The sequence below is a fragment of the Larimichthys crocea genome, chromosome I (assembly GCF_000972845.2).
Source record: "Larimichthys crocea isolate SSNF chromosome I, L_crocea_2.0, whole genome shotgun sequence".
NCBI classification, from domain to species: domain Eukaryota; kingdom Metazoa; phylum Chordata; class Actinopteri; family Sciaenidae; genus Larimichthys; species Larimichthys crocea.
Genome location: NC_040011.1, coordinates 16432429 through 16459262, shown reverse-complemented (window position 1 = coordinate 16459262; position 26834 = coordinate 16432429). Strand labels below are relative to the sequence as shown.

At 41.2% G+C, this 26834-nt stretch overlaps 2 protein-coding genes across 12 annotated transcripts in view; one reads left to right on the top strand and one right to left on the bottom strand.

The window, feature by feature from the left end:
- The window catches only part of LOC104934021 (band 4.1-like protein 1), a 78260-nt gene extending 74561 nt beyond the window's left edge, over positions 1–3699 (top strand). For 7 of the 8 annotated variants that reach the window (XM_019267272.2, XM_019267275.2, XM_019267276.2 and 4 more), the window contains one exon: positions 366–3696. In XM_019267272.2, the coding sequence (XP_019122817.1) occupies positions 366–371 (6 nt within the window). In that variant the 3' untranslated portion in view covers positions 372–3696. Of the gene's footprint in view, positions 1–365 lie in introns of all 8 variants that reach the window. The other variant, XM_019267280.2, reaches the window with a different exon arrangement.
- The window catches only part of cntn4 (contactin 4), a 161663-nt gene continuing 135846 nt past the window's right edge, over positions 1018–26834 (bottom strand). For 3 of the 4 annotated variants that reach the window (XM_019267281.2, XM_019267283.2, XM_027277526.1), the window contains exons 13-23: positions 17196–17371; positions 15082–15202; positions 14441–14599; positions 12226–12375; positions 11503–11573; positions 9556–9790; positions 9149–9264; positions 8057–8243; positions 7859–7971; positions 7592–7760; positions 1018–7184 (exon numbers count right to left, since the gene is read on the bottom strand). In XM_019267281.2, coding sequence (XP_019122826.1) covers positions 7093–7184; positions 7592–7760; positions 7859–7971; positions 8057–8243; positions 9149–9264; positions 9556–9790; positions 11503–11573; positions 12226–12375; positions 14441–14599; positions 15082–15202; positions 17196–17371 — 1589 coding nt within the window. In that variant the 3' untranslated portion in view covers positions 1018–7092. The remainder of the gene's footprint in view (positions 7185–7591; positions 7761–7858; positions 7972–8056; positions 8244–9148; positions 9265–9555; positions 9791–11502; positions 11574–12225; positions 12376–14440; positions 14600–15081; positions 15203–17195; positions 17372–26834) is intronic. The other variant, XM_019267282.2, reaches the window with a different exon arrangement.

Sequence of the window (26834 nt, the reverse complement as noted above, 5' to 3'; positions counted from 1 at the left end):
TGCATGCATTGAATACTTAACAGGCCTATGGGGCAATGGTGAGGGTCAGGGGTGCACTGACCAAAACCTCCACCATGAGATGCATAATGACAGTTAGACAAAAACAACCACAGAGACTCAAAATGATCATCAAGGTACAAAACAACTATAAAGAGAAAACTGCCACAAAGACATAGAGTGCGGTAGATTGACCGCAAGGAGTCAAAATGACCGTAAAGAAATACAGAGTGGGCACAAAGAGATGCAAAATGATGTAAAAGTCATCATAGAAAAGCCCTCTACATTTTTGTGCCCATGGGGCCGTCGTCTCACAACCATCATGTTCATGTGTGCTGACAGATCTGTGTGTTGTCGTCTCGTTGCAGTCCTGATTGTTCATGGTGGCTCCTGAGACGGGGGACAGTACGCCACCAACCGGACATGAGGACTCCGCCTGTGTACACACCGACACGAAAACAGACTGCGTTCCACAAAGCAGTAAACCTCCACTCCTGTCCCTTTAGACAAACCAACTGTGACTCAGCCTCTGACCCAACCTGGCTTCCCGCCCTGTCCCGGCCCGTCCCAGCCCTCCACCTCCTTATGGAACAGGAAACGCCTACTATTGGATGATTTACCACTTGGTTTAATCAAGTGGAGTGCAATACTGAAAGTGAAACCCGGTCACATCTGTAATCTGTTGATTTGAATTCACCACTGTAAGAGTCATGTACCTGAAACTTTACTTGCATATTATTTAAGCTAATATGTTTGAACCCTGAGGGTCACTTGAAACAGCCCATCACCCCCTGTATTACTGACACATATGAAATAAATAAGATATAAGAGCAGGAGTTGTAGTGAAAAGATGGATGGTGGAGGGTGTGGGATGGGAGGTTGGCGCCAAGCGGCAAGAGGCAGCCTTTTTGCTCGTTGTTGCCACCTGGCTGTGACACCTTCAGTATAATCAACAGCTGTCTTATTAGCTTTTTACATTTTTATCTATAGAGGGTCTAATTTATGTCCAGTGTTCGCTTGTTTATGAAATATGTATAATATCAGATGATTATAATCTGCATGATTCAATTACAAAATAGCTGAGGGAATGAAAAAAAGAAAAGAAAATACACGGACACATTCACATCTGAATTCCATAAGAAGCTCGGAGATGTTGGGACTGAGCACCTACGGAGAAACTGTAAAAATCACTAGGCCAGTGAGTGGTGGACACAAAGTGATGTTGATGGACTCTGCTGAAGAAAGACAGTTGTGTAACCCCTCGGTGGACAACTAGAACTCTGCTTTGGCTCCAGTCTCCAACGTACAAGCATCACTGTCCTCATCCCACTTGCCCCCGCTTACCATTTTCATTTTGGTGTCAACACGCCATTTACATAAAGAAATGCTGGTCACATGTTTTGGGCACAGGTATAGGATTTATAGAGAAATTTTAATATAAATAATGTTTTATCTAATACATTTCAGAAATGTGATGATATGTTTTCGTTTTTCTTCTTACTTCATTTTACTGACTTCCATCATGAAATAGAGTTTATGTGTTATTCTTGTGTTTCTGGACGTTTCACCCGTCATGTGGGAACACGCTAAAACCTCTTTGAAAGAGCTTCATTTTTGTGCTGTTACTTTGTTTGATGTTGTGTTTCACTCAAGATCTCACACAGTTAATGAGAGAGACCTCACCCCGAACTGGGAACTAGTTTGCCACATTGGGAAGTTGTGATGCAATGAAGAGAAATGCAGTGAACAGGGGGACAGGCCTTTGGTTGTGTGCGTGCTGTTCATTCAAAGCAAATGTATATCAGCATCATGTCTATTCCTTGAACCTGATATAAGTCATTTTTTTGGCCACTTGGTGGCAGCGTAACACGCTGTAAAAACAACAATAATGGCACACGTGTTGCAAATAGTTATCTATTTAAACATCCAGCATAGACGGATGACCAATACTCATTCTCTTGAGGGAAATATTTGACTCCTTAGCTACTGAAGTCTCCACTTTGTTCACCTGTCTAACTTTGTCTGCAGTTTGGTGCTCACTAGGTTGAACTAAATCAGTAAAGGACCATTAAAAACAAAACAATTAGCTTAAAGAGGCTAAAACGCTATGTAGGGAAACAGCAGTGATAATTCTCTGATGGTTCGATACTATGAACCGCAACTTTCATATTACACACAGTCATGTGATTCATCTGGGCTGTAATAACTTTGGTCTTAGCAGCTTTTTTGAATTATATGAACATGTTCACAAACACTGCCTGAAAAGTTCAAAACCACAAGTTTAACATGGGTACTTTTTCGTTTTCTGTTGGATTGACTCTTTTAACTTATGGTGTATGAGTTTGTAATTGTATTTATAGGAGTGGTGAATGTGAGGCCTGTGCATTTTCCTCTCTGTTCCTCCCTTAACAGACAAAGCCGAGACTCATAGTGTGGCATACATTAAACATCGTCTACCTACAGATCCTTTTGGCTGTCACATAACATATATCCTGGATGACCTTTAATACTATACTATGCATCACTTATCGTACATAAGAAACCCATCTGATGGAGCCTGACCCATGTTATACCGTGTTGCCGTCATTGTTAACTTTGTGCTACTGTTAACTGAAGCAGTGAGGCGCACTGCTTGTGAGATTTGCAATAAGCAGCCATTATTCTTATCCTCTGTCCTCTAAAGGGAGAAAACTGTGAACTCTCATGTGTACCGAAGCATAACCAAAACCTATAACACAGAGTTAGTGATATTCAAAGGAGCTTTTCCAACACTTGTGACCATGGCTTTGTCGCCCTTGTCGTCTAATCCTCCCATCCCCTGACTTGAAACTGTCGACCTGCTGTTAATGACTCCGAGGAAACGACTGATTATTTGTATATTCTATTTTGCGTTTTATTTTTACTGGTCATATGACACTGGACTGTTGTGAAGGCACTTGCTTGCAGTGATAGCAGCACATATACTGTAAACTGAAAAATAACCTTGCTGTAGTTGCTGTAGTATCGGACACACTACTGATGAAAGAGAAACAACTGTAGGCAACAGGAGAGAAGCTGTGTACTGTGGGTGAGGTGGTGAGTTGAAGGGTGGACGGCCTGTATTTATATATAAATCCATACTCCTGTGTATTATCCTGTAAACTATGTAGAAATCGAGAGGAGCAGGGATGTGTTTTTTAGGTTCATGAGATGTAGGCAGGAAGTACAATCTGAAGGATGGAAATGTAAGAGAAATGTTCTATGAATGGGTGCCTTATGTTTGGAGTTGGGGTTATGGGCGCAGGAGTTACGGTTATCAGTGCTCGGCTGAAAGTGCTGTTGATAACCACAGATGTAGGAACGACCTCTCCTCTCAGTCCAAGGTGAGGAGGAGCTGTCAAGAAAGTGAATTAGTGTCTTGTAAAGAATGTGACATTGACTGTAGCGACAAAGAAGTCTCTCTGAATCTGGACTGTTCGTCCACAACAAGATGAAAACACTTATTGGCCCCATTAACGTATAAAAACCAGCATAGTACAGATTATGGATATGGATTTTTTTCCCGTGAAGAACGTCAAACTGCTCCACTGTTTAGCCTCCACCTTGAATTCTCCACTGCCTTTTGCTCTACATTCCCCTAGTGCTTGGTGGTGTGTATTTGCTGTATTTGCATTCGGTCTAAATGGAAAACATACATGCATAAATAAATGTCTCAGTATCAAAGACTGTCTCTGATTCTGAACAGAGGGGGAGGGGATATCACTTTAATTAATCACCTATTATAAAGAGTTAAAACAGGGGTAAATGCATTGTTTTTACTTAAGTCTATGGCTTCATACATTAATAATGCATTATATGTAGTACATTGATGTTTTTAGTAACATATGGATGATAAATGGTGATGTATTCTGATTGCAGTGAAGCAAAAGGAAAATTACCTTTGTTTTATATTGCCACCTTGTGGCCAAATTCAGCACATGTACTGTAACTGTGTGCTCTTAGTGCCATCTAGTGTATTTTCTGCAACCAACAAACTTCACTCGACATATTTATTAAACTTCACACACACATTTATAGAAAATGCCATAGATTTACAGCATTTTATGTTTTTAAACGACTGTTCTAAAGTACAGATGGTATACTAGGAGCATTGCACAGATTTTACACAGTCTTTACTAGTCATGAGGGGTACTTCTGAGCGTATGAAAACAGTCATATCATGTCTCCTCCTCCTGTCTCAAGAAAATAATCCATAGTGGTGTCATACACAGTTATCCAAGGCCAGAATTTTAGCAGAAAGCCTGTGTTTCAAAATTAGGATGCACATTTTGGAAGATGTGGCCATTTAAAAAGGCATGCAGAGACTAATGTTGCATTATGGGAAGTGCAGGATCCAGTGACTAAAAGTCAGGATATGTAAGCCTCTGCTGCTTCAGTGTTTTCAATACTTTATGACTGGAGTACACCATTAATAAATCTTCAAGATGTATCGACCCCCCTTAACTGTTAAATCCAGATATTTGGTCTCATTCAATTGAATTCTGAACAAATGCCAAGGCCAGGGGAAGAGCATTCCTATATGTCAGTTCTCGCGTAGGTCATATGTATTGATGGATGGACCAACAGAGCTTGACATTGTTCTATAAATCAATAAACTTTATTAACACAGTATAAACAACAAACAGCAACAGAGGAAACCCTCATGTAGAGCGTATATGGAGAGCCAATACATCTCAGAGGGGCTGACTCGGACAGAAGCATAGACATGGGGCTGACCACGATTTAGCAGTCATGGTACACATACAGTATACACAAACCTATCAGATGCATGAACCTTGCATGTTCCTAAAGCCATTCAGTCGGTTTGCAGATGGACAGAAGAGAGAGAGGACAAAGTACAGTCATGCTGAGCAACAGTTAGCTACAGTATGAAACAGAGTCATTACATAAAAACCAAGTAAATCATCTCTTTAGAAAGGTTATTTTATATAAATGATTTGAAGTGTACAAAACAGTATATTACACATTTCTTGATGCATGATTCTGAGCAAGACCCAGTAGCCTACAGTACACTTCCCTCCAAAGTACAAACTACTTAACTGGATTACAAGCTACATACAGACTGCACTGCACCTCTGTAGCACAGCACTCCCACATGGCATCAGAAGACAATGGGAAAAGGAAAAGATCAGCAGCAACGTCTTTTATTAAGAATACACACCTATAAAAATGCACACGGCCCTCGTATATTGCCAATATCCCGTGCGAAACAGCAGAATGCCATTCTAACCTTTGTAACCTCAGAATTGCAAAAAGGATGCTGCCCCCCCCAAATCCTGACCACATACAGAATCTATCAACACAGCAGCATGTAAACATCACCGCAGCTGCTTCTATGTTTCTAATGTTTTTGATATACATATGATAAGTTAAGGCTCTTTAAGGACCTGAGGATTTTGAACATATGATGAGGCACACAGAAGGCAAAGAATAGCTCTAGACACAGGGCTAACTGAAAGAATGAGGAGCATGAGACAGCCACAAGGGTGGTCCGGTCACCAGTGCAATTCAATGGCCAAGGTAGAGGAACCCAGGGGACAGCACGATGCTATTTCTGGTAACAAGCTCAGTAACTATCACATGGATGGCTTTATGGACTCCATTGACTTTTGTGTGAGCTCTTGGTCACCTTCCCAAAGAGGACTGGCACTAAAAACATGGCATGCTAAACAGCATGTTAAGGTTTGGATTTTTCTGTGTTTTCATGCCACATGTACTCTGAAATAGTTACTGGTCACTGTAATCAGTCTGTCCATGCTGGCTGTAAAGTGATCCCTTCTGAGTACAGTTATAATGTAATATACGGTCCTTCTAGTTAAGAAGAAGCTAATATGAGGTTTCAGAATTCTTCACTTAGCAAATCAAGTATCTTTGTACTGGTGTGGATGTATTATCTTCGTAACAAACTTGGGGACTAGCAGGAAATTTTGCACGAAAAAGAACAGAACTTTGAAACACAGCTACATGATTCACTAACTCGCTAACTCATGTTAGCTTAAAATGGACTTTAAAAGGCCTTTTTTTGCACAGAACGAGGACTGTTTCTGCAGAGGGGCCAGTGTGGACCAGCAGAAAAAAATGCAATAACTCATAGTTCAATGCATATGTGGCATGGAGTATTGCAATAAGACCCAACCTATGCTTTCTGTAATTAGTGCCAGTTAGCATTTGACTGGCAGGATAGCCTGGAGTTGATATTTTTGTGTTTTCTGCAAATGTATGACATACTGTATTGAAAGAAAATATTAGTCCATGTTCTTTATGAATCAAATTTAGCTGGCTAACTTTGGACAGTTTTCTAATGCTGACACTTTGCCATAGTGGTAAAGTGTCAGCATGTGCTGTCTAGTGACAGATTATTTAAAATGCTAATTCTCTCTTCCTCTCTTCACATACAGTACTTGGTAAGATGACCAATAATGACGAACACCCAACATGTCCATGCATTCCTTCGAGTGATTTTTCTTTTTTTTTTTTTAAATAATGCAGAACTAGAAATGCAGAGATGTAACAGGTAACAGTTAATAGTTCATTCACTTGAAGAAAACAAAAAAAAAAACCTACTCTGGTCTTTTTGGAACAAAGTCATAAGTATTATCTTATTTTAGAAGACAAAAGGTGATCACATTCTTAACCTCCAGACTGGAAAATTTGATGATGTTTTTTGCCATGCACTTAATTGTTCTCACCCCAGTTAGCCCAGACTGACTTCAGATTGATTAAGGAAAAAAATCTATAAAAGCTCAACATGTCATACAAAAAGATGCATATAAGACATTTTTCTCTTAATTTTTTTTTCTTATGAAAGCTGCTTTGGTAACAACATAGTCACGACATCGGTCAATCTCCTTTACTTAGCCTGGGCTCTGAAGGGGACTCTATACCTCTCATTTCAATGGCGGATTTTTTTATTTATTTATTTATTTTTTTATCAGCATTTTCCTTCTGCCTCTAAAATCTAAATGAATGGATGTAGTTACACCAGAGTTGGCTGTGTTTGCGTTTCGCTGTAGAGCTGTCTGCACATCAGATGCAACGTCTGCTGGGAGCTGTTTGTCATAAAGATGTCCGCGCTGTGAAAGACAATGCTATTGTACTGAGGGCTGATAGAGTGGAGACCTTGGATGCTGAGCCGACGGCATTGGGGCCTGAAAGGTATTGAAAAGAACGAGGCTGTTAGTGTGTTCGCTGTGGAGGGAAATAATAAATAAAAAAAAAACACAAAGACTTTTGGCATTTCATTTCTTTAATCAGCTGCCTCTCTAGCCTGCTTTAGTAATTACAAGCTGAAAACATTCATTTCCAGAAAAAGCTTGAGAGTTATTACTTGAGCAGCGGAACGAGACAGTTCTCTAAATAAATTGCACAACTTTTCATGCAATATGGTGTCACGTAGAGGCCATAATTACACAAATGTTACATGTAGCACATTAGTCTCCCACTCTCTCTGTTCCTTTGGAGATGTTGATAGCTAATCTGTTCTGGCAAGACAGCAGCAGGGGACTGGATTACTCAGCTCAGCCACGAGGGAGGCACTAACTAGCTCTCCACTGACCTGGTATCCTTGGGATGGTGATCTGCCTGCTACTGCTGCCTTCCCCACCCTCTCCAAATGGCTTTATCTGGATGATATAATCCTCATCAGTGGGCAGAGCGAGCTCCACGGAGGTGGTGTTGGTTTCCATGACGTTAGGGCGGCTGTGTCGATTCTTCTTGTACAGCACCTGATGACAAATGGCACAAGTCAAGTTAAAAGTCAGGCAACCAAAGCCATGGCAACAAACACAATTTTCTGATAAAACCGAGCAACTGGGGTGTTTACTTTGTAACCAGTGACCTCTGACTCGTTCTCCAGGGCTTTGACCTGCTCCCAGTTCACTATAATCTTGGAGTTTGATGTGTTCCACATCACTTTAACTGGTGGCTGACTGGGTGCTGAGAGGAGAAAAACACATTATCCACCTCAAACAAGAGCTGACCGGTGACCAGTAAGAGATTTCTAATTAGATTGGATACTTACGTGGTTTTTTAGTGGTAACGTTGGCTGTGGTGCTGGGAGGACCCGTTCCAGCAGTGTTATATGCCCTCACCGAGATGTAATATGTGGTGCTTCCTTTCACACCACGGATAACAGTAGATGTTTGATTTCCTACAGTCCTTTGCACGCTGGCCGTGTCCTCCTTTTCACTTCTACTCCAGTACCTCAGCTGAAAAGCAACAGGGCAGAACCGCAGTCGTGAATGCAGAAAACACTACAGACACCTTAAAAGCTTTCTGTTACACCCTGTCAATGAAGTGCAAACTGGAAATGGGGAGATGTGAACTCAAGTGGATGGAAGATGTGAACTGGTCTGAAAACGGGCTTTAGCAACATGTCACTTCATGTACCATGAGCTAGGTGTGTTAGTGCTTATACCAGGCATGTGTCATGGTTTAAGTATTGTGGTAAAGAGTGAGGTCTTATATGCAAAAGAGGGGGAAAAAAAGGAAAACAAAGAAGACAAAAAAGAATCCTCAAAAATCCCTTGCCATCAACTTCAACTGATAACAGATTTTCTTTGTCACCCTGCTTGTCAGGGCTGAAATAGCTGGCATGCTTGACAGCACAAATATAATTTGTCTTTCCTCACAGGAATGGTTTGCTCAGGCCCTGCTCCTCTGTTGACTTTGAGTGGTCAACAATTTATAATTCTGGCACTTTATGCAATCCGTGGATGAAAACAGAGCCTTTGTTCCAATCTTGGATTTCAATAATGAGTGGAATTAAAATGACAAGAACTAACTGAGCGCAAAGCCAGTGTCTGAAAATGCTTTGTTGTGTGGATTAGAAGCTAAACGTTCTATCCCTTAGAGTATTGCATCAGTACGCTAATCAGGGTGGTTACAGTACTTAGATAAACAACATGAGAAACACAACTAAACCCACAAGCATGGGACTGGACTGGCCCATTATGCATGCAGCAAGCTATTATCTCCTATGCCCAAGGTGCATGAGCCTGAAACGCTCATCAATAATAGAAGAGAACAGGATTCAACAGCATGAATACGCACATAAAAACATATCTGCATCCAATGGAAGCATATACAAAAAAGGTATTTCAGTGTAGCTCACCTCATAGCCCAGCACTCTTTTCTTGCTGGCATTCCAGGGCAGCGCTTTCCATGAAACTTCAATCTCGGACGCAGAGAGGCTCTTGGCTCGGACCCTGGTGGGCGCTCGGCCAGGCTCTGGAGTTAATGTATAAAGACTCTGAATGATTTTAGAAGTAACACTGAGCTTCTATGACCCCCTCAAAGTGGCAACATCAAAACTGTTTCAAAGCTCTGTCTTTTATCCAAACAACAGAAGGAGGGAAATATGGTGAAGACGTCTGTGAGTGCTGATAGAAGAACGCTAGCTGCAAGATCACTGTTGCCACTGTTCAGACCCTGTGGATCTAGTCATGTACTCATGCATTAATAGTGGCTCAGCAAATAGAGCTACTGCATAACTTGTGTGTGACACGAGATCATACTCACCTTCCTCAGCGGAGTAGATAGTGGTAACAGGTCCAAACGGCCCTTCCCCCTCATTGTTGTAAACCCCGACCTTCACATGGAAAGGCGAGAAGGGCGGGATGGTTTCGTTTTTAAAGACATATTTGGACATCTCAGCTAATGGCACAGCAGCCTGCATCCATCCTGTGGCCCCGTGGGGTCGAAAAGCTACGACGTAGCCGAACCCCGGTCCATTCTGCAGCTCTTCTGGAACCGGCTGCAGGAAAAAAGTTTAATCTAAACAAAATACCAAATTGCAATATAACTTTGTGCATAAAATACTTTTAAAACATCTCTTAGTTTGTTAATTAACTTCAATTAATTCAGTGCAATATATCTTGAAACCTAAAGACTAAAGCCAAGATGGAAGACAGCTTTCAGTTTTTGAGGCATATTTCTTGCATCAGATATAACATGCTGTATGCACAAGAACTATTACTGGACACATCGATTACACAGTACAGTGCACTCAGCATGATACTACACCAGCAGCTGTTGTCCAGACTGATGCCTCGTACATTTATAGCTGCAGACTTCATTCTAGTAGATAAACTCACCCTCTTCACACTAATAGATACATGCTCATAAATAGAATCTTATTCTTTTGGTTTTATCCCTACCAGAGGCAGGGCCTGTGGGTACACATACTTTGGTCTTCGACTTTGGCTTTTAGTAATGGATTGGATTGGATAAAGGCTTTATTCGCCATTGTAACAGTACAAGTAAAGTACAACGAAATTGCAATAATGGTACTGATAATGGTACTAATAATGAGTAATAATGAGTCATTGAGAACATTTTTGGATTTAATAAAAACTCAGAATCCATCATTGTTCTTTGCATAAGTCACTGCAATATGGATTCAATGGACTCAGCGGCCTACAGATAGCTTCTAAATTCTATTGCAAATATACTGGTTTATTGGACAATTGGACACATTTAGCTTCAATTACTTGTGATGTCCCACAGGGGTCCATTCTAGGACCCCTTTTGTTCTTTGTTCTTCCTTCTTACTGTTCCTTGAATGCAGCATGTTCATTTATATTTCTGGTTTTGTCTTTCACATTAACACTTTACACATGGACTTTTATATAGTCCAGTATTTTACCAACCTTTTTTTAAAATGTTAATTGTGTTTACTTATCAGGTTATCAGGTTATCAGCTTCTTGTGTTATTTTGTTACATGTGCGGCTTAACTGAACTAAACTTTTCCTCTAGTGCCATCGTCAAGCCAAAATCTAAACACTAAAGACAAAATTTCCCAACATCTAATTGGCAAGTTGCCAGGAGGTTAACTTGGCTTTAATGATCCCATCCCTTTTACCCTACTGCCAACCTCAGGATAAAACTTTTTTTTAAAATCATTTTTAGTACAATCACCTGTTGGCAAGCTAGAAAATTAAAAATGCAATGCTCTGTCCCTGCTTTTATGTCCAAATGAAAATGCCTCAGGAATTTTCAGGGCTGAGGCAAAATAGCTGCTTTGTTAAGCAGAACTTAGCATTTTATTGAACTTCTGCATATTGAAACATCAGCACTGGTTCTGTCAAATGTTTCACAGCAGGCACTGATGATTTTGAGCAGCCTGAATAAATATAAGCTTTTGGAGCTGGCTTGATATGAGGAGGCTTTATACAAAAGAAAGGAATGAAGAAAAGAAAGAATGAAAAGAAAGAAAGGGGAAATCAGAAACAAAGTTGGGACTTCCAAGGAACCGTTGAGTTTAATTATCTTATTGAAACCTCAAAAGCATTTTTCTCTCCCCTACGGCGACAGCAACAGTTATTGCTTCTCTGTTCTTAAAAATGAAATGCCATACATTAAGCCATTCGGCTGTTATTAATGAAACAGGCGCCCAGATCTGCAGAGAATAATGACGTCTGGCTCCCTCCTCCATGGATGAGGGGGTCCTGAGCAAGCTTGCTTACCTCCCATGTGATGACTAATTCGGAGCGACTGCCACCGCCTCCACTCACATTAGCTGGTGTGACCTTCGGAGCTGAAGGAAGAAGACAGATCAGCTTAGGCCCTGTTGACTTCACACGACGTGAGAAGGAACATGTAATCATTTCTCATGTTGCGTCTCAGAGAACGGTAACTTTTTGACATACAGATAACTTCTCACAGCTGGGTTGTGTTTGTAGACGTGGCCAGCCTGTGGTTCTTTTTATATCAAAAGACACCAAAAAAAGAAGGCACACAAAAAAGGTAACCTTGGTGATTCCAGCTCTTTCTGAATAGATGCTGTGTTGATGCTGTGTCACTGAAATGTTTTCTTGTTTTCTTAAGGTCCTTCTTTGAATAGAATATCACTTTCTTATGGAACAGAACTGACCACACCAACACACAATCCTCATTTCAATAAGTCATCCAGCCTGCCAGAACATCTAAAGCCACTAATTTACATGTTTGTTTGTTTAATTGGTACAAGTGCAAGTACAAGTTTTTGTAGAGTTAAACCTAACCCCCACCCCTCTGAAATATAACCATTGAACTTTGAAGGTGATGTTACTGTCCTTTGTTAATGTCCTTTATTCCTTTTCCTTTGAAGAAATTATGTAAATGATGTCTTGAAAGGTAAGAACAAACAAACATGAGATACATTTCTGAGAGGCATAAGGAGATTTTTTTTATGTTCATGCAGTACATACAGGTCCCCTTTGTCCTTGCTTGTTTAGATGGTTTGCTGGGCTCGCCGGTCCCGATGGTGTTGCTTGCCAGGACTCGAAACTCATACTCCACCCAAGGGCTCAGGTCTATTACTGTAGCTGTCAGCTGGTGGCCCCCCACCACCTCAGGAACTGGCATGAAACACAGTGCCCCCATCAGTATCAAGAAACTTTGTGTGTGTGAGTGTACGTTGTGTGTGTGTGTGTGTGTGTCAGCTTAACATCAGCATCAGACTGTCCTCCAGGCTGACAGGCCTGGTAGGATGCCACCACAGGTACATAGGACAGGTGTAATCCTTCACAAGGACATATGATGCCCACACCAACTCAAAAAACACCAATAAAGATCACTTATAATCACATATCAGGATATACACTATGATACACTAGTTTGAGATAATTATTAAACTCAGTAATGTGAGTGATAAAACATGATGTGCATGTCGCTGGATTCATGGCAAAGTATCAAAGTCACTATATAATGTATAGTTCTAGTCAAAGGTTTGGACATATCTTCTCATTCAATGGTAATTGTTTATTTTTGTTACTTTTTACATTTTAGACATCAAAATTATGAAATAGCACATATGAAATAATGTGGTAAGCCAAGAAAACTAAAATATGTTTTATAATTGAGACTCTTAGTAGCCAGCTTCATGAGCAAATTACCTGGAATGGTTTTCAATTAACACGTGTGCCTTGCCAAAATTTAATTAGTGGAATTTCTAGCCTTCTTAATGAGGTAGCGTTGGCATACAGTAAACAGCCTTATTTGACGACTATAGTAATCCATGTAATGGCAAGAACTGCTTAGCTAAGTGAAGAAAATTAACAGTCCTTATATCATTATTTTAAGACATTAAGGTCAGTGTATTTGGAAAGTCTGAAGAACTTTGAATGTGTCTTCAAGTGCAGTTGCAAAAAACATTTAACTATGATGAAAATGGCTCTGATGAGGACTACCCCAAGAAAGGAAGTTCAAGAGTTACCTCTGCTGCAGTGGATAAGTTCATTACAGTTACCAGCCTCAGAAATCACCAATTAACAGCACCTCAGATAAAAGCCCACAAAAGTGCCGCACAGAGTTAAAGTAGCAGACACATCTAAAGATCAACTGTTCAGAGACTGAAAGAATTTTCATAGTTTAACTACTGCCAAAAAACCCACTACTGAGACAGACTAAAAGGAAAAGGAGAACCTTCAACCAAGAACCACAAAGAATGGACATTAGACCAGTGGAAATCTTTACTTTGGTCAGCATGAGGTATTGCTTGATATCAACCCAAAGAGGGAAACCTGTTAGCTCAGCGCGCAGATTCAGCGATTTGCATGGATTTTAAGGTGCTGGATAGTTTTGTACAGAAACGGGTGAAGAAAAAAAAAAGCCTGTTTTTAGACTCTTCAGTTTGACATGTGTTTAGAGCTTCAGCTGGCAAAGCTGACAGCAACAAAAAAATGGGGGTGAAAAAAAGTCAGTTATGCAGAGACTCTTTTCATTATAATGTGTGACTCATTTTTAATACACAGAACAAATCCTGAGTCATAAGTTATGATTTTTGGTTCTAACCTCTGTGGATTCAGGGCCAGCATGGCTACTAGAGCAATACAAATAAAGAAAAAAACATTAAATAAGAATGTGTGTCCAAACTTTTGACTGGTACTTATGACTATGAACAAATATGATTCCACAAGAAAAGACAAAAAGTCGATTTTTTCTGTTGATGGAGGAGCTCTGTCTACCTGCAAGGTCATAATGTAGTTCCATTTCAAATATATGATCCTGATGTTGTAAATCAATGAGGCTAGTAAAACTATCTTAGACCAAAGTGTCCTTAATTCACAAAAATATCAATACAGCAAGGTATACAGTGTGGGATAAATGCACATTATACAAGTCATGTGTGAATGCCGAGGGCCCCATTAAAGAGGATATGGGGAAAAATTATGCCGGTGCTATCACTTAACTACAATATCAAACTACAGCCTTGGCAACAAGCTTCATCATCAGGATGAGATCCATGTTTCAGGACTCCCAGGAGTCAGATAAAATGGCGGTCAATGGTCATGCTACGATTGCGCACCATTTGGTGCTGGGATAAAAATTACATCTCCAATATTCTCACAGGCGAGGCAGAATGAAGAGTGACTCCTCCTACACGTGATTGAAGGAAGCCACGGCTGGATGGAGAGAGCTTACCTGTGGTGACAGCCTGCCACCCGAGGGAAAATGGTGTCCTGGCCTGGATGGTGTATGCCGTAATTGGACTGTGATTATCAGGACCAGGCCTCCAGGACAGAGAGGCAGTGGTATCAGTGATTTCTTCTACATGGATGCTGGTGGGGGGGCCCGGGGGACCTGATAGATGGCATAGCCAGGCAGGAAAGAGGAAAGATAGAGAGACAGATGGAGGAAAGGGGGGAAAAGGGAGGGAGGGGGAGGAAATGTAAATCAGGAATAGATGGAAAGATGGCGGAGAGAGTGGCTGTGGTTTTAGCACCTGCGGCTACTGTAGCAAAGTCAGTTCACTGTGAAACCTTAGGGAGCTATTTGGTCTAATTAGACAGCAAATTTCCTTTTAAACCTTGAAGAGAGAAAATTCTTTTTGCCTCTCTTTTCATCTGATCCCTTTACTTCTTCCTCAGTGAGCCACAACCGGTCACTGTAAGCACTAATCACCAACAACTAACCCCTTCCTTCTTTGGCAGTGGATAAATGATGAATTATTTAAATGTTTTGAACCATTAAAAATAGGGAAGCTAAAGAATGTGTTCAGTAGTCAAGCAGGTAAATTCTCAGTGCAAGAAAAAGCAGAATGAACGTCCATTGTTGTGGCTTACCTCTGACAACCAAGTCAACAGCAATGGAAATGCTGTCCACCTTTGTCTGCACGGCACACGTGTACTTCCCTGCATGCCTCAGCTGGATATTTCGAATCATAATGTCTCCTGCCGAATGCTGCTGTCATTCAACACATGCGCAACCACACACAAAAACACACACACACACACACACACACACACACACACACACACACACACACACACACACACACACACACAGAGTTCCATAAGCAACATGGTAAGCCCCAGCTATTGTAATTCAAGAACAATACTGACTTTCCTGCCATATGGGAACAAAACAAGTTAAACAGAAAGCTCATTCTTATGTACGTGTATCGCGACAAATAAATCCATAATTCTTCATGCAGCCTTTCCTTCCATAAAAGTACAGAAGAAGTGCATCTCTCTGTTGAGCACACTTGCTTTTATTTTATCACAATAATTACAAAAATGTACTTTCTCAAATAGCTTGATTTTCACTGTGGTATCGAGCAGTTTCAGTTCTAAGGAGAAGCCTAATGGCTAAACTAAACAGTTAGTTCTTCCACGGAGCCTTTTATTCCATCTCTAATTGCAAATTCCCGCGCCTACATTATCATTTCATCGGAGTAGAGCGGGGCAGGTTCTGTAATAGTAAGGCAACTGGAACTGGAGTGGCTGGTAGCTTAATTAATGTAAGGGTAGGTGTACGGCAATTTATTAGATAGAGGTGGCTGTAAATAATGCTAGAAGGAGCTCCTAAATCATAAAAAAAACAAGAAAAGACACCTCAGTGCTGTAATTTTTTTCTTTATGCCTACAGCTTTTGAAAGTGCCTTGATTTTCTTTATTTCAGGAAAAAATAAACCTGTGTATCACACGCTGAGATGTAAGCTACAAACCTTTTAAAGTGTACGGCGGCCGACTGGTTGTAGGGTGTGTATGTAAATTTCATTATAAAATAAACCACAGGCAGCAATTTTCTGGCCATAAATAATGCACTTGATACAAACATTCCCTCTGCACTGCGACTGAATTTATTATGACCCTGCTAAGAGAAGAAGAAGAAGTATAATATTGATGTACCAATGAATCTTCAGAGTCACCTCTTGACCTTTATACTGTGAAATCTCTGAAGGGGCTGAAAAATAAATCAATGCCTTTTGTGTAGCAGGAGAGCATACTCACGCTAATAAAATGGGAATTCTTCAACACAACATAATAATGCTTGTTTCTTAGCAGTTCATTTTATGTATTGCCGGGTCATCTGAAAAACATTTCTGAAGGACGTCATTGGGAAACACTGAAAGCTTCTGGGGAGATCAGCATGAGGTATTGCTTGATATCAACAACCCAAAGAGGGAAACCTAGCTCAGAGCGCAGATTTGCATGGATTTTAAGGTGCTGGAAAGTTTTGTACAGAAACGGGTGAAGAAAAAAAAAAGCCTGTTTTTAGACTCTTCAGTTTGACATGTGTTTAGAGCTTCAGCTGGCAAAGCTGACAACTCGTGGATTTAGATGGAAAATGCAACACATTCTTAGACTTACAAAAAAAATGGAGGTGAAAAAAAGTCAGTTATGCAGAGACTCTTTTCATTATAATGTGTGACTCATTTCTAATGCAGAGAACAAATCCCGCATTAACATAGTTTCATATGCGGGAACAGGAATCTATACTTACTGTATATTCTATAGAGCTACTGTGGTCTTAATTTCACATATGTTAATGTTAAATTTGGTGTAAGGAGAGTTTGAATGCAATAGTTTCTTACTTATATTTTTACTGGAATTTCAAGTGTCATATTGGTTACTGTAGGTAGATCTGACAGATGTCTACCAATGTCTGATGTGACTTGTATGGTTTTAGAAATACGTGAACGGGTGCTACATACAAATTTATGTCTTGGCAGTCATTTCAATTTGGCTTTCATCAAGTTGCTTTATAAAAAAGGCTACATTAGGGGGGTCTCTGGTATATTTTCTATCTTGTAAGGGGTCCTTGGTTGAAAACAAATTGAGAACCTCTGTGGCAACTAGATCTCTTATCCCCCACTCAATCCTCAATTGTGTGGAAACTGGAAACCCACAACAGTTCCAGCAGTTTAAAAACCTCAAAGGGATCATGCACTTACACCGCCCACTTTCTCAAAAAATCCACCGTGGCTTCCAAAGTGGATGAGCTGCTCGTTGAAGAACCAGGTGAATTTGAGCTCCAGGGACGGGTCGTGGCTCACTTGACAGGGCAGGACCACGCTTTCCCCCACGGTGACGTCCAACGTGGATGGCAGCGTGGTTATGATGGTTGGCTCTGAAACACATAGTCACATGGGTGCACGTTTGATCAAACACACTGCACAAGAAATGGCGTTGCAAAAAAGCCAAGCCCTTCCATCATCCTTATGGATATGTCAGATGCAGTTAATAGAAGGATATATGGGACAGAGCACACAGCAAACTAGGGCGAACAGCTACAATAACTGGTATTAGTTTTGGCCTGAGCTCGTCTCTGTGGGGACTCGGAGACGTGTCTCTCCTGCATCCTGAGAAGCCTCCATGTGTCACTGCCAGCTCAGCCTTCAGCCGGAACTCCCCCCCGATTGGTCTGAAATTCCCAAAACACCCCACTAGGAAAACAAGTAAACAGCAGTGAGCGCTTCTTCCAGTTGCAACTGCTCTCTTTTAAAGTCTGCAGTGCATTACAATGGCATCACAAGGGAATAAGGCAAGCGTCCCCTATCTGCACTTGTGTGTGAGCAGTGGTGGAGGGAAGGAGAAAGGACATGGGAGGCGAGATGAGAGGGAGAGGCTTTGTTCTATGAGTGTACAACACCTGTCTCCCTCTTGGGGGTGCTGTGATTACTTGGTTGAATTTGCCAGTCAGAGCACACAGACTAAATTAACCATGGCAAATGATCCCTGGACAGGCATAGATTCATGTAGAAAGTGCCGGCAGTGCAGTCTTCATCCAGAGTGAATTCGATACCTTCATTGTATTGGCCCCCCTTCTCCCTCTGCCCCGACACACATGTACGCCACCAATGTGATTTATCTAGTCGTTTTCTGATATCAGGCCAGAATGCTATCAGCCAGTAGGTTTTGTCATATACAAAATGAAAGTGTGTCTGAGAACCACAGTCCTCTACCGCCGGGGTTAAATGGTGAGCGATGGCGGTGCAGTAAAGATGTCGTAATAACACACAGGAGGTATTCAAGGGTCTGTGTTGACTCTGTCCACTGTGCTTCTAAAGGCCGGCTATACCTTGTAGAGGTATAAGTGCAGGAAGGAAAAAGGACAGCAAAGAGATGTAAAGGGTGAAAAACAAACCCAAAAAAACAAACAAACAAACAAACAAACAAAAAAACTGTCAGGACTGTTTCACAGTGGTTTTCATGGTGAGACAGTTTCTCTAAATGATGTGAGCAGAAAAAAGCCGGAGGAAACAAAAGGCTCAGGAAATATGTACAGGTACTTAAAATCAAAAATATTTCCTCCTCTATCTCTGCAGCATGGAAACATACTATAAACATTTATTTCCTTCATTATTTCTTATCCAACATGACCTCCTCTCCTTGTGGTTTTGTGTGTGCTGCCCGGCTTTAGAATCCCTCCTGGGATTCACTGGGACAATGATAGTGGGAATATGCTCCCTTATTACCCTCCTCTGTCATCATTTGTGACGGATTATGGACAACCAAGGTTGGTTACGCAACCACACACTGGACTCTTGAGCATAATTTGATTGATTTCTATCTTGTATAATGCCTTGTTACCTGCTGCCATTGTAAACGAGAGGATAGTAACCCACTCACTTACAGGGGTCAATCAGAGACAAGATGGAAAGCGTGCTAACGTGCAGAGACAGACTGGGTGGCACCTCAGAAAGTGCTGCTGAGGGTGGGGGGGTTTGTACTTAAGATGCAGAAGATTTTGCCCCCTCCATAGTCGTCTGTTGTTTGTTGTTTCACATGCATAATTGAGAGTAAATAGATTAAACACTAGCTACCTAAACATTCATTAAACATATAAGTGTTCAAGGTGAGATTTCTCCAACAAGGGGCGATAGTTTAGTCGGCCAATAAACTCCTGTGACTGCCTGGCAATGTAGGAGTGTTCTTATAAAAAGGTTATAAACACACTTGTGCTAACGGCCGTCATTGAGTGGAGGCTATAACATTCATGGTCGATAATTTGGAATGCATTTACTTTATGACTAAACAAAATGACCTCTGTGCAATACAGGCAAAAAAAAAAGGCTCAGGTTTACACTTGACGAAATGAATTGCAAATTGCAGTCTGTGAAAATCTCATTTATCAACAAGTCATGATGTTGTTGTTCACAAAACATTAATTAAAAAATAATTAGTAAACTAATAAAAAATTAGAAAATCAGGTCCACATATATAATATGACAAAATTGTCATTGTCTTCCAACAATGGTTCCATAAAACTGTAATCTACAAGGTCTATTCAGGTATTGTCAACAAAACCTTCATTTCGTCAACGCTTTATTTTGAAATTATCAGCTGTAAGTTATTGGAACAGCTTTTTCTGAGATCTTCACAGAAAGAATGATTTCATTTAGTTCTGGACAAGAGACATTTTTAAATGCTTGATTTCACTATGCTGTATTGTATGCTTAACAATCTTTTAGCCAGAGCACAAAGGGTCAGCTGAAGTATACAAGTATACACTTTAACATTTAAGCAGAATAAAGTTTTCAATAATTATAATAATGAATGAATATTTACATGGGTTTAGACTTTTAAACCCATTTTTCACTACAACCAGAACTAAATTAGATCATTTTATTCAGGAAACTTTCTTGCAAAGTCAATGTGCTTGGTGGGCCACTCACTCCGAACTCCACCCTATAATCCCTCTAACAAGGTAAAACACTGCCACTCTTCGTCTTCCTTTGCTACTAATAAAGGGCAGAAACTCCTGTCATGACTGTGAGATCAACACGTGAATTTTAATATTTGAACACACAACCGAAGGAGTCATTTTCTCCATGAGTGCTGCATTCAAGGTCCATTGGAGCCCCCAACATTGCTTAATGATTAAATAAATGAGAAATTGATGAATATTTTATGATTTAAGCAAGACAAAGTTAGACTACAACCAACTACATGCCATTTTAGGGCATAGGAAGTGGCAGAGGTGATGGAGCAAACAGATGACTTACTGACACCCGCTCACAGTGGGAACCCTCAGAGAAGCTATGCAACAATAACATATGGTAGAGCAACAAAACAGAGCGAGCTCACGGTTACCAAATGACTCCCAGCTCCTCTCTGACGTGTACTGTCATGCCTCACATGGCCTGTTTCACCAGTCTTCTCACAAACAGAAGCCATCATGAATAATGCTCACGAAAGCTACCAGGCTGTGAAGGTCTGAAAGTGTAGGGTGTAAGAGTGTATTCTCCTTGGGTGCATACACACACAGAGACACAAACACTATAGTTTTCACACAAGGTGAGTGATGTGAGCTTGAATAATGCAAAAAGCAGGGTGTCGAAGAGCCACGGGCCATGTGATGCAAGGACTTTGAAAACAAATTTACCAGAGCAAAGCTTCACCCTCACCCTCTAAGTCCTTCAAACAGAGATTCACGCAGATGAACTGTGAGAGATGCAGGTTCAATACAAACACACATTCGTAAAGAAAATGTATTTTCACTGTGAGGTCAAAAGCCTTCTTTAAAAGGCTCTACAAAATCTCACGGTACAGATCAGGCTCAGGTACATAAATCACTGTAACATAATGCATCACATTCCATGTTGCTGAACATAAAGCTTTTCAGCCCTCTGATATCTCTCAGGTATTTTTGGAATAGAAATGTAGTGAAAAGAAATCATTCCAACAACATTTTTTTCCTCTGGTTGCTTTTCAAATTAACAAACCAAGAAGAATGCTTACATCAGCACAGCGCAAACTCCTCCTATGTGCTTTTTTTTTTATGCTACACAATTTCCAGAGATTCCTCAAGGACAAACTTCAATTGCGGGAAAAACCTTTCAACAGACACATACAAGATTTACTGAATACGGTATTCATATGCTGTGCAGCGGCACATCTGTAGCAACCTGCTGGTGATCAGACAGATGGCTGCACATTATTTTTCTATATGGCTGTTGGGAGTCAGACATCGCATTTGTTTCACATAGTTGCTGGCAGTCAACATGGTCCAAGAGGTCCGCTTGGAGAAAGCCCCTCCCAGAGTATGGTTTGAAAAAATACTGTTATGTTTTAGGACCATTTCTCTTCTTATTCAATAATAAGAGCCGTAAGTAAACTGAACAGATGATTTATCTTATCTTGAGATGTTTTACGCCTCCAAAAGCCAAAAGATGACAAAACTTCCCAAAACCGATAATGCGACATTCACGCCCACTTTGTTCAATGACTGGCCAAGTGTGTGGAGGTGAGAAAGTTGGCAGGGGTCAAGTTTCTCCCTTAAACCCCCTTTCTTCATTCTTTACACAAATATTTCCTTCACTTTTCATGTGTACAAGTAGGCAACATAGTGAATGTGAGCGGCTTTCCACTCCACTTTGGAGTGGGGTCGTTTGGAACAGCAAGACTTACTTATTTCATTAAACAAAAGTTCTTTAATAACATAACCTATGCTTAGTGGCTCCATGAGGCAGTCTAAATTCAAACATGGTAACAAGCGATACATGACGATGTTTAGCATGTAGGATCAGATGGCAGTTTCACCGTTGTAGTTTAGCGCATTAAAGCATGTGGCTTTGAGTCATTGTGACTTGGACTGGACTGGTTTGATGACTTGTAACTTGACTTGACAGAAAATAAATGACCTGAGACTTGACATGTACTTGGGAGATGATGTCTTGAATGATTTTCTGTGGTCATTTTACAAATTCAGTTTAGAAATTCAATGAAAATTTCATGATGACAAGCTCTTCGTGATGCTACCTAATTAGATCATCATCATGCCTGTTCCTGTGCATGAGTCATCAAATTAGGTTAGAAGAACAGCTTAGATAAATGAAACAGAGATGACGAGGAGGTGATGGGCAGGTTTGGTATCCAGGAGAGGAACGCAGAAGGACAGATGGTGGTTAATTTTGCAAAAAGGATGGAAATGGCTGTAGTGTACTTTCTTTCAGAAGAGGCAGGAACATAGGGTGACCTATAAGAGTGGAGGTAGGAGCACACAGGTAGACTACATCGTGTAGATGGTGTAATCTGAAGGAGATCAGTGACTGCAAAGTAGTGGTAGGTGAATGTGTAGCCAGACAGCATAGGATGGTGGTGTGTAGGAAGATGCTGGTGGTGAGGAAGATGAAGAGGGCAAAGGCAGAGCAGAGGACGAAATGGTGGAAGCTGAAAAAGGAAGAGTGTTGCATGACTTTTAGGAAGGAGTTGAGACAGGCTCTGGGTGGTCAGGAGGTGCTTCCAAACGACTGGACAACGACTGTGTGTCATCTGGAAGGAAAGTAGATAAGGAGACTTGGTGGTGGAATGAGGAGGTGAAGGAGTGTGTACGGAGAAAGAGGTTAGCTAAGAAGAAGTGGGACACTGAGAGGACTGAAGAGAGTAGACAGGAGTACAGGGAGATGCAGCATAAGGTGAGAGTTGAGGTGGCAAAGGCCAAACAAGGAGCTTACGATGACTTGTATGCTAGGTTGGACAGTAAGGAGGGAGAGACTGATCTATACAGGTTGGCAAGGCAGAGAGATAGAGACGGGAAGGACGTGCAGCAGGATAGGGTGATTAAGGATAGGGATGGAAGTGTACTGACAGGTGCCAGTAGTGTTATGGGAAGATGGAAAGAGTACTTTGAAGAGTTGAGCAGAAGAGGTGACTGTTGTGGACCAGGAAGTAGCAAAGATTAGTAAGGATGAAGTGGAGAGGGCATTGAAGAGGATGAAGAGTTGAAAGGCACTCTGTCCTGATGATATACCTGTGGAGGTATGGAAGTGTCTAGATAGGATAGCAGTACATTTTTTGACTGGGCTGTTCAACAGGATCTTAGATAGTGAGAAGATGTCAGAAGAATGGAGGAGAAGTGTGATGGTGCCCATTTTTAAGAACAAGGGAGATGTGCAGAGTTGTGGCAACTACAGAGGAATAAAGCTGATGAGCCATACAATGAAGTTATGGGAAAGAGTAGTTGAAGCTAGACTAAGGGCAGAAGTGAGTATTTGTGAGCAGCCGTATGGTTTCATGCCAAAAAAGACTACTACAGATGCAGTATTTGCTTTGAGGATGTTGCTAGAGAAGTACAGAGAAGGTCAGAGGGAGCTGCACTGTGTCTTTGTAGATCTGGAGAAAGCTTGTGACAGGGTGCCCAGAGGAACTGTGGTATTGTATGAGGAAGTCTGGAGTGACAGAGAAGTATGTTAGAGCGGTGCAGGACATGTATGAGGGCTGTAAGACAGTGGTGAGGTGTGCTGTAGGTGTGACAGAGGAGTTCAAGGTGGAGGTGGGACTGCATCAGGGATCAGCTCTAAACCCCTTCTTGTTCACTATAGTGATGGACAGGCTGACAGACGAGGAATCTCCATGGACTATGATGTTTGCTGATGACATTGTGATCTGTAGTGAGAGCAGGGAACAGGTGGAGGAGAAGTTAGAGAGGTGGAGGTTTGCCCTGGAAAGGAGAGGAATAAAGGTTAGCCGCAGCAAGATGGAGTACATGTGTGTGAATGAGAGGGACGCAAGTGGAAGAGTGAGGTTACAGGGAGAAGAGATAAAGAAGGTGGAGGATTTTAAGTATTTAGGGTCAACAGTCCAGAGCAATGGAGAGTGTGGAAAAGAGGTGAAGAAGTGTGTTCAGGCAGGTTGGAACGGGTGGAGCAAAGTGTCAGGTGTGATGTGTGATAGAAGAGTTTCAGCTAAAATGAAAGTAAGGTGTACAAAACTGTGGTGAGACCAGCAATGTTGTTTGGTCTAGAGACAGTGCCACTGAAGGAGGCAGAGCTGGAGGTAGCAAAGATGAAGATGCTGAGCTTCTCTTTGGGAGTGACCAAGATGGATAGGATCAGGAATGAGTACATCAGAGGGACAGCACATGTTAGAGGTTTTGGAGATAAAGTCAGACAGGCCAGACTGAGATGGTTCGGACATGTCCAGAGGAGAGATAGTGAATATATTGGTAGAAGGATGCTGAGTTTTGAACTGCCAGACAGGAGGCCTAGAGAAAGACCAAAGAGGAGGTTTATGGATGCAGTGAAAGAGGAAATGAAGGTAGTTGGTATGAGAGAAGAGGATGCAGAAGACAGGGTTAGATGGAGGCAACTGATTCGCTGTGGCAACCCCTGAAGGGAAAAGCCGAAAGGAGAAAAAGAAGAATGGCTTAGATAAATAATATCCAATAATATCACGATTAATTAATTGACTTTTCTCTTTATAAGGTCTGGATACTGCAAGAAGACAGCAGAAACTTTGGAGGGTTAGTAGGACTCGCCTTAGCTAAGGACTTGACTTGCCCAAATGACTTGGGACCTGCTTGAGACTTGCGCCACATGACTTTAGTCATGTTTGCTTATTAGCGCTAAACACAAAGCACAGCTGAGGCTGATGGGGATGGTATTAGTTCAGGAGGTATGTTGCCAGAAACCAAAGCATCGGATGAATTACAATTTTGATCTCATAATGACGGTAGAGGAAAATATGAGGGATCACCGCACAACTCGTCCTGAGGCAATCCATTCAATAGTTATTGAGATTCCATTAGAAACCATATATGTGTACATTATGGTGACATTAGAGAAAGTAATTTGGACTTGGAAAAAAAAAAAGATATTGCCATCCCTAGAGCGATGCATTTACCACGACTAAAAAAGTGTGTAGTACCTGAAATACAAGTGGAAACCCAAAGACTATGATAGAATAACCACTTCGGCAAAATACTCTACTTTTACCTGCCAAACACCTCTGAAGCAAATGGCTGCAGTGTTGTGTCACAGTGCTGGAAAGACGAATTGCCTTCAGGGTTTGCAGAGGTAAACAGAAGTGAGCACAGTATGATCACAGAAGTTTTGAGTTCACTGACCATCTGCAATGATCGGAGGCAACCCTAATTGCAGCGGCTCATCTCCAGTGTAATCAAAATTCAGGGAGTACATTTATAATCAAGTGCAATTAATCTGCTAATATCCCCCCAGTGTTGGAGTAATGGGGACATTAACAGGGCTCATCTGTTGTCACTGCTCCTCCGCTGTTTGCTAGGTTGCTTATTCACAGCAGGAGACGCCAAATGCTTTTTGACAGGTATTTTTCAGCATTCATATCACCAAAGTCAATTTGAATAAACTACTGTCATCTCCCATAAGGGCTGCTCCTGCAACACAAATTTCTCCTTCGCTAAACAGGTTTCCAATCCTCAATGAAATAGTGCATGTAAATTACCCCGTCCCATTTTCCAAACAATATCGATTGTGACAGATAGGCACAAGATCATATACAGGAACGTTTGTACATCAGCTGCAGAAAACAGCCTTAACATATGATGATGGAAAGGAAGCGAGTGAGAGAGGGTGTCAAATAAAACCCATATTCCCTTTCACAAGAATAATAAGTGGATAAAGGCACCGTCTGTTTATGCTGAGAAGACATACGCGGCTGTGTTTCTTTGCAGCCTGATTGGAAAATCACATATAGGCCATCAACCTGAACCTACAGTGAGAGCGGCAGGTTTCACACCCCCTCCCCACACACACACTGATTGGCTGGGGGTTCTGTACCATTTTCATTTCACAGTGTGTGATAAATGGGTAAAAGGAGAGCGTGTGAGTGTGACTGGCAGAGGGTAGCAACACTGGGCTTTTCATTCTGCCTTCAAGTCAGGCCCTGTGCTTAAAATTAAGACGATCATGTGCAAAAATATAAACACACGGACATTTGACACTGATAATTCCTTTCACTTCAATTATGCAAAGGTTACTGATTAATTTTGCGGAAAGACAGAGTCGTCAATGGAAGGCAGAGTGAGGCATCAGCATAAATCAGCAGCAAGGTGCACTCTAAGCTCTCCCCACACCACATCCTTGACTGCTGCTGACTTTCAAGCATTCATAATACATGAAATCTGTCTTTCATAATTCAACAGAAAAAAGGAAACATGCCTTGATAGTGATTTACAGAAGAAAGAGCTGCTCGGGACTTTTTAAAAAATTCCATTATAATATTATGTGCCGTGTCTTCTTGTAAGAATGGGATTACTGTATATATACAGAGCACAGGACTCATTCATCTTCTATACACTGTACAGTCACTGTTGTATTGACATTATTCAGTATTCAATAAACCACACAAACTAAGAGTGAACTCATGTTTCTATAGGAACTACTTGGAAAATATGAGTAGAGAAAAAAGATACTTCAGCAGACTGCTGCACCGTTGACACTGCATTTCAAAGGATTTTTACAGATTCCAAACTGGTAGAAGAAAGACAAGACGAAAGAGAGGCGATTGAACCTTTGAGCAAAAATCATAAACCACAAAAGAAGAAGAAGAAAAAGCTCCGTCTTCTAGAGAGAAAAATGACTTGACTTCAGAGAGTGGTGGAAAACATACAGCGCTTGTCATCATCGATTCTGGAGAACTGGAAAGATTTTGGCACCAATTTTTTTACGTTATTTTTTTTTTGCTTTTACCTGTAAGATTCAATGACTAACAAGTGAAATGTCTTCTCAACACCAAACGATCAGTGTGTGCTGATTGTTTACATGTGGTTTACACTGGACCACATTCTCTCTTAGGAGAATAAATGTGCTGTGCCGAGCGGTTCGCCTTAA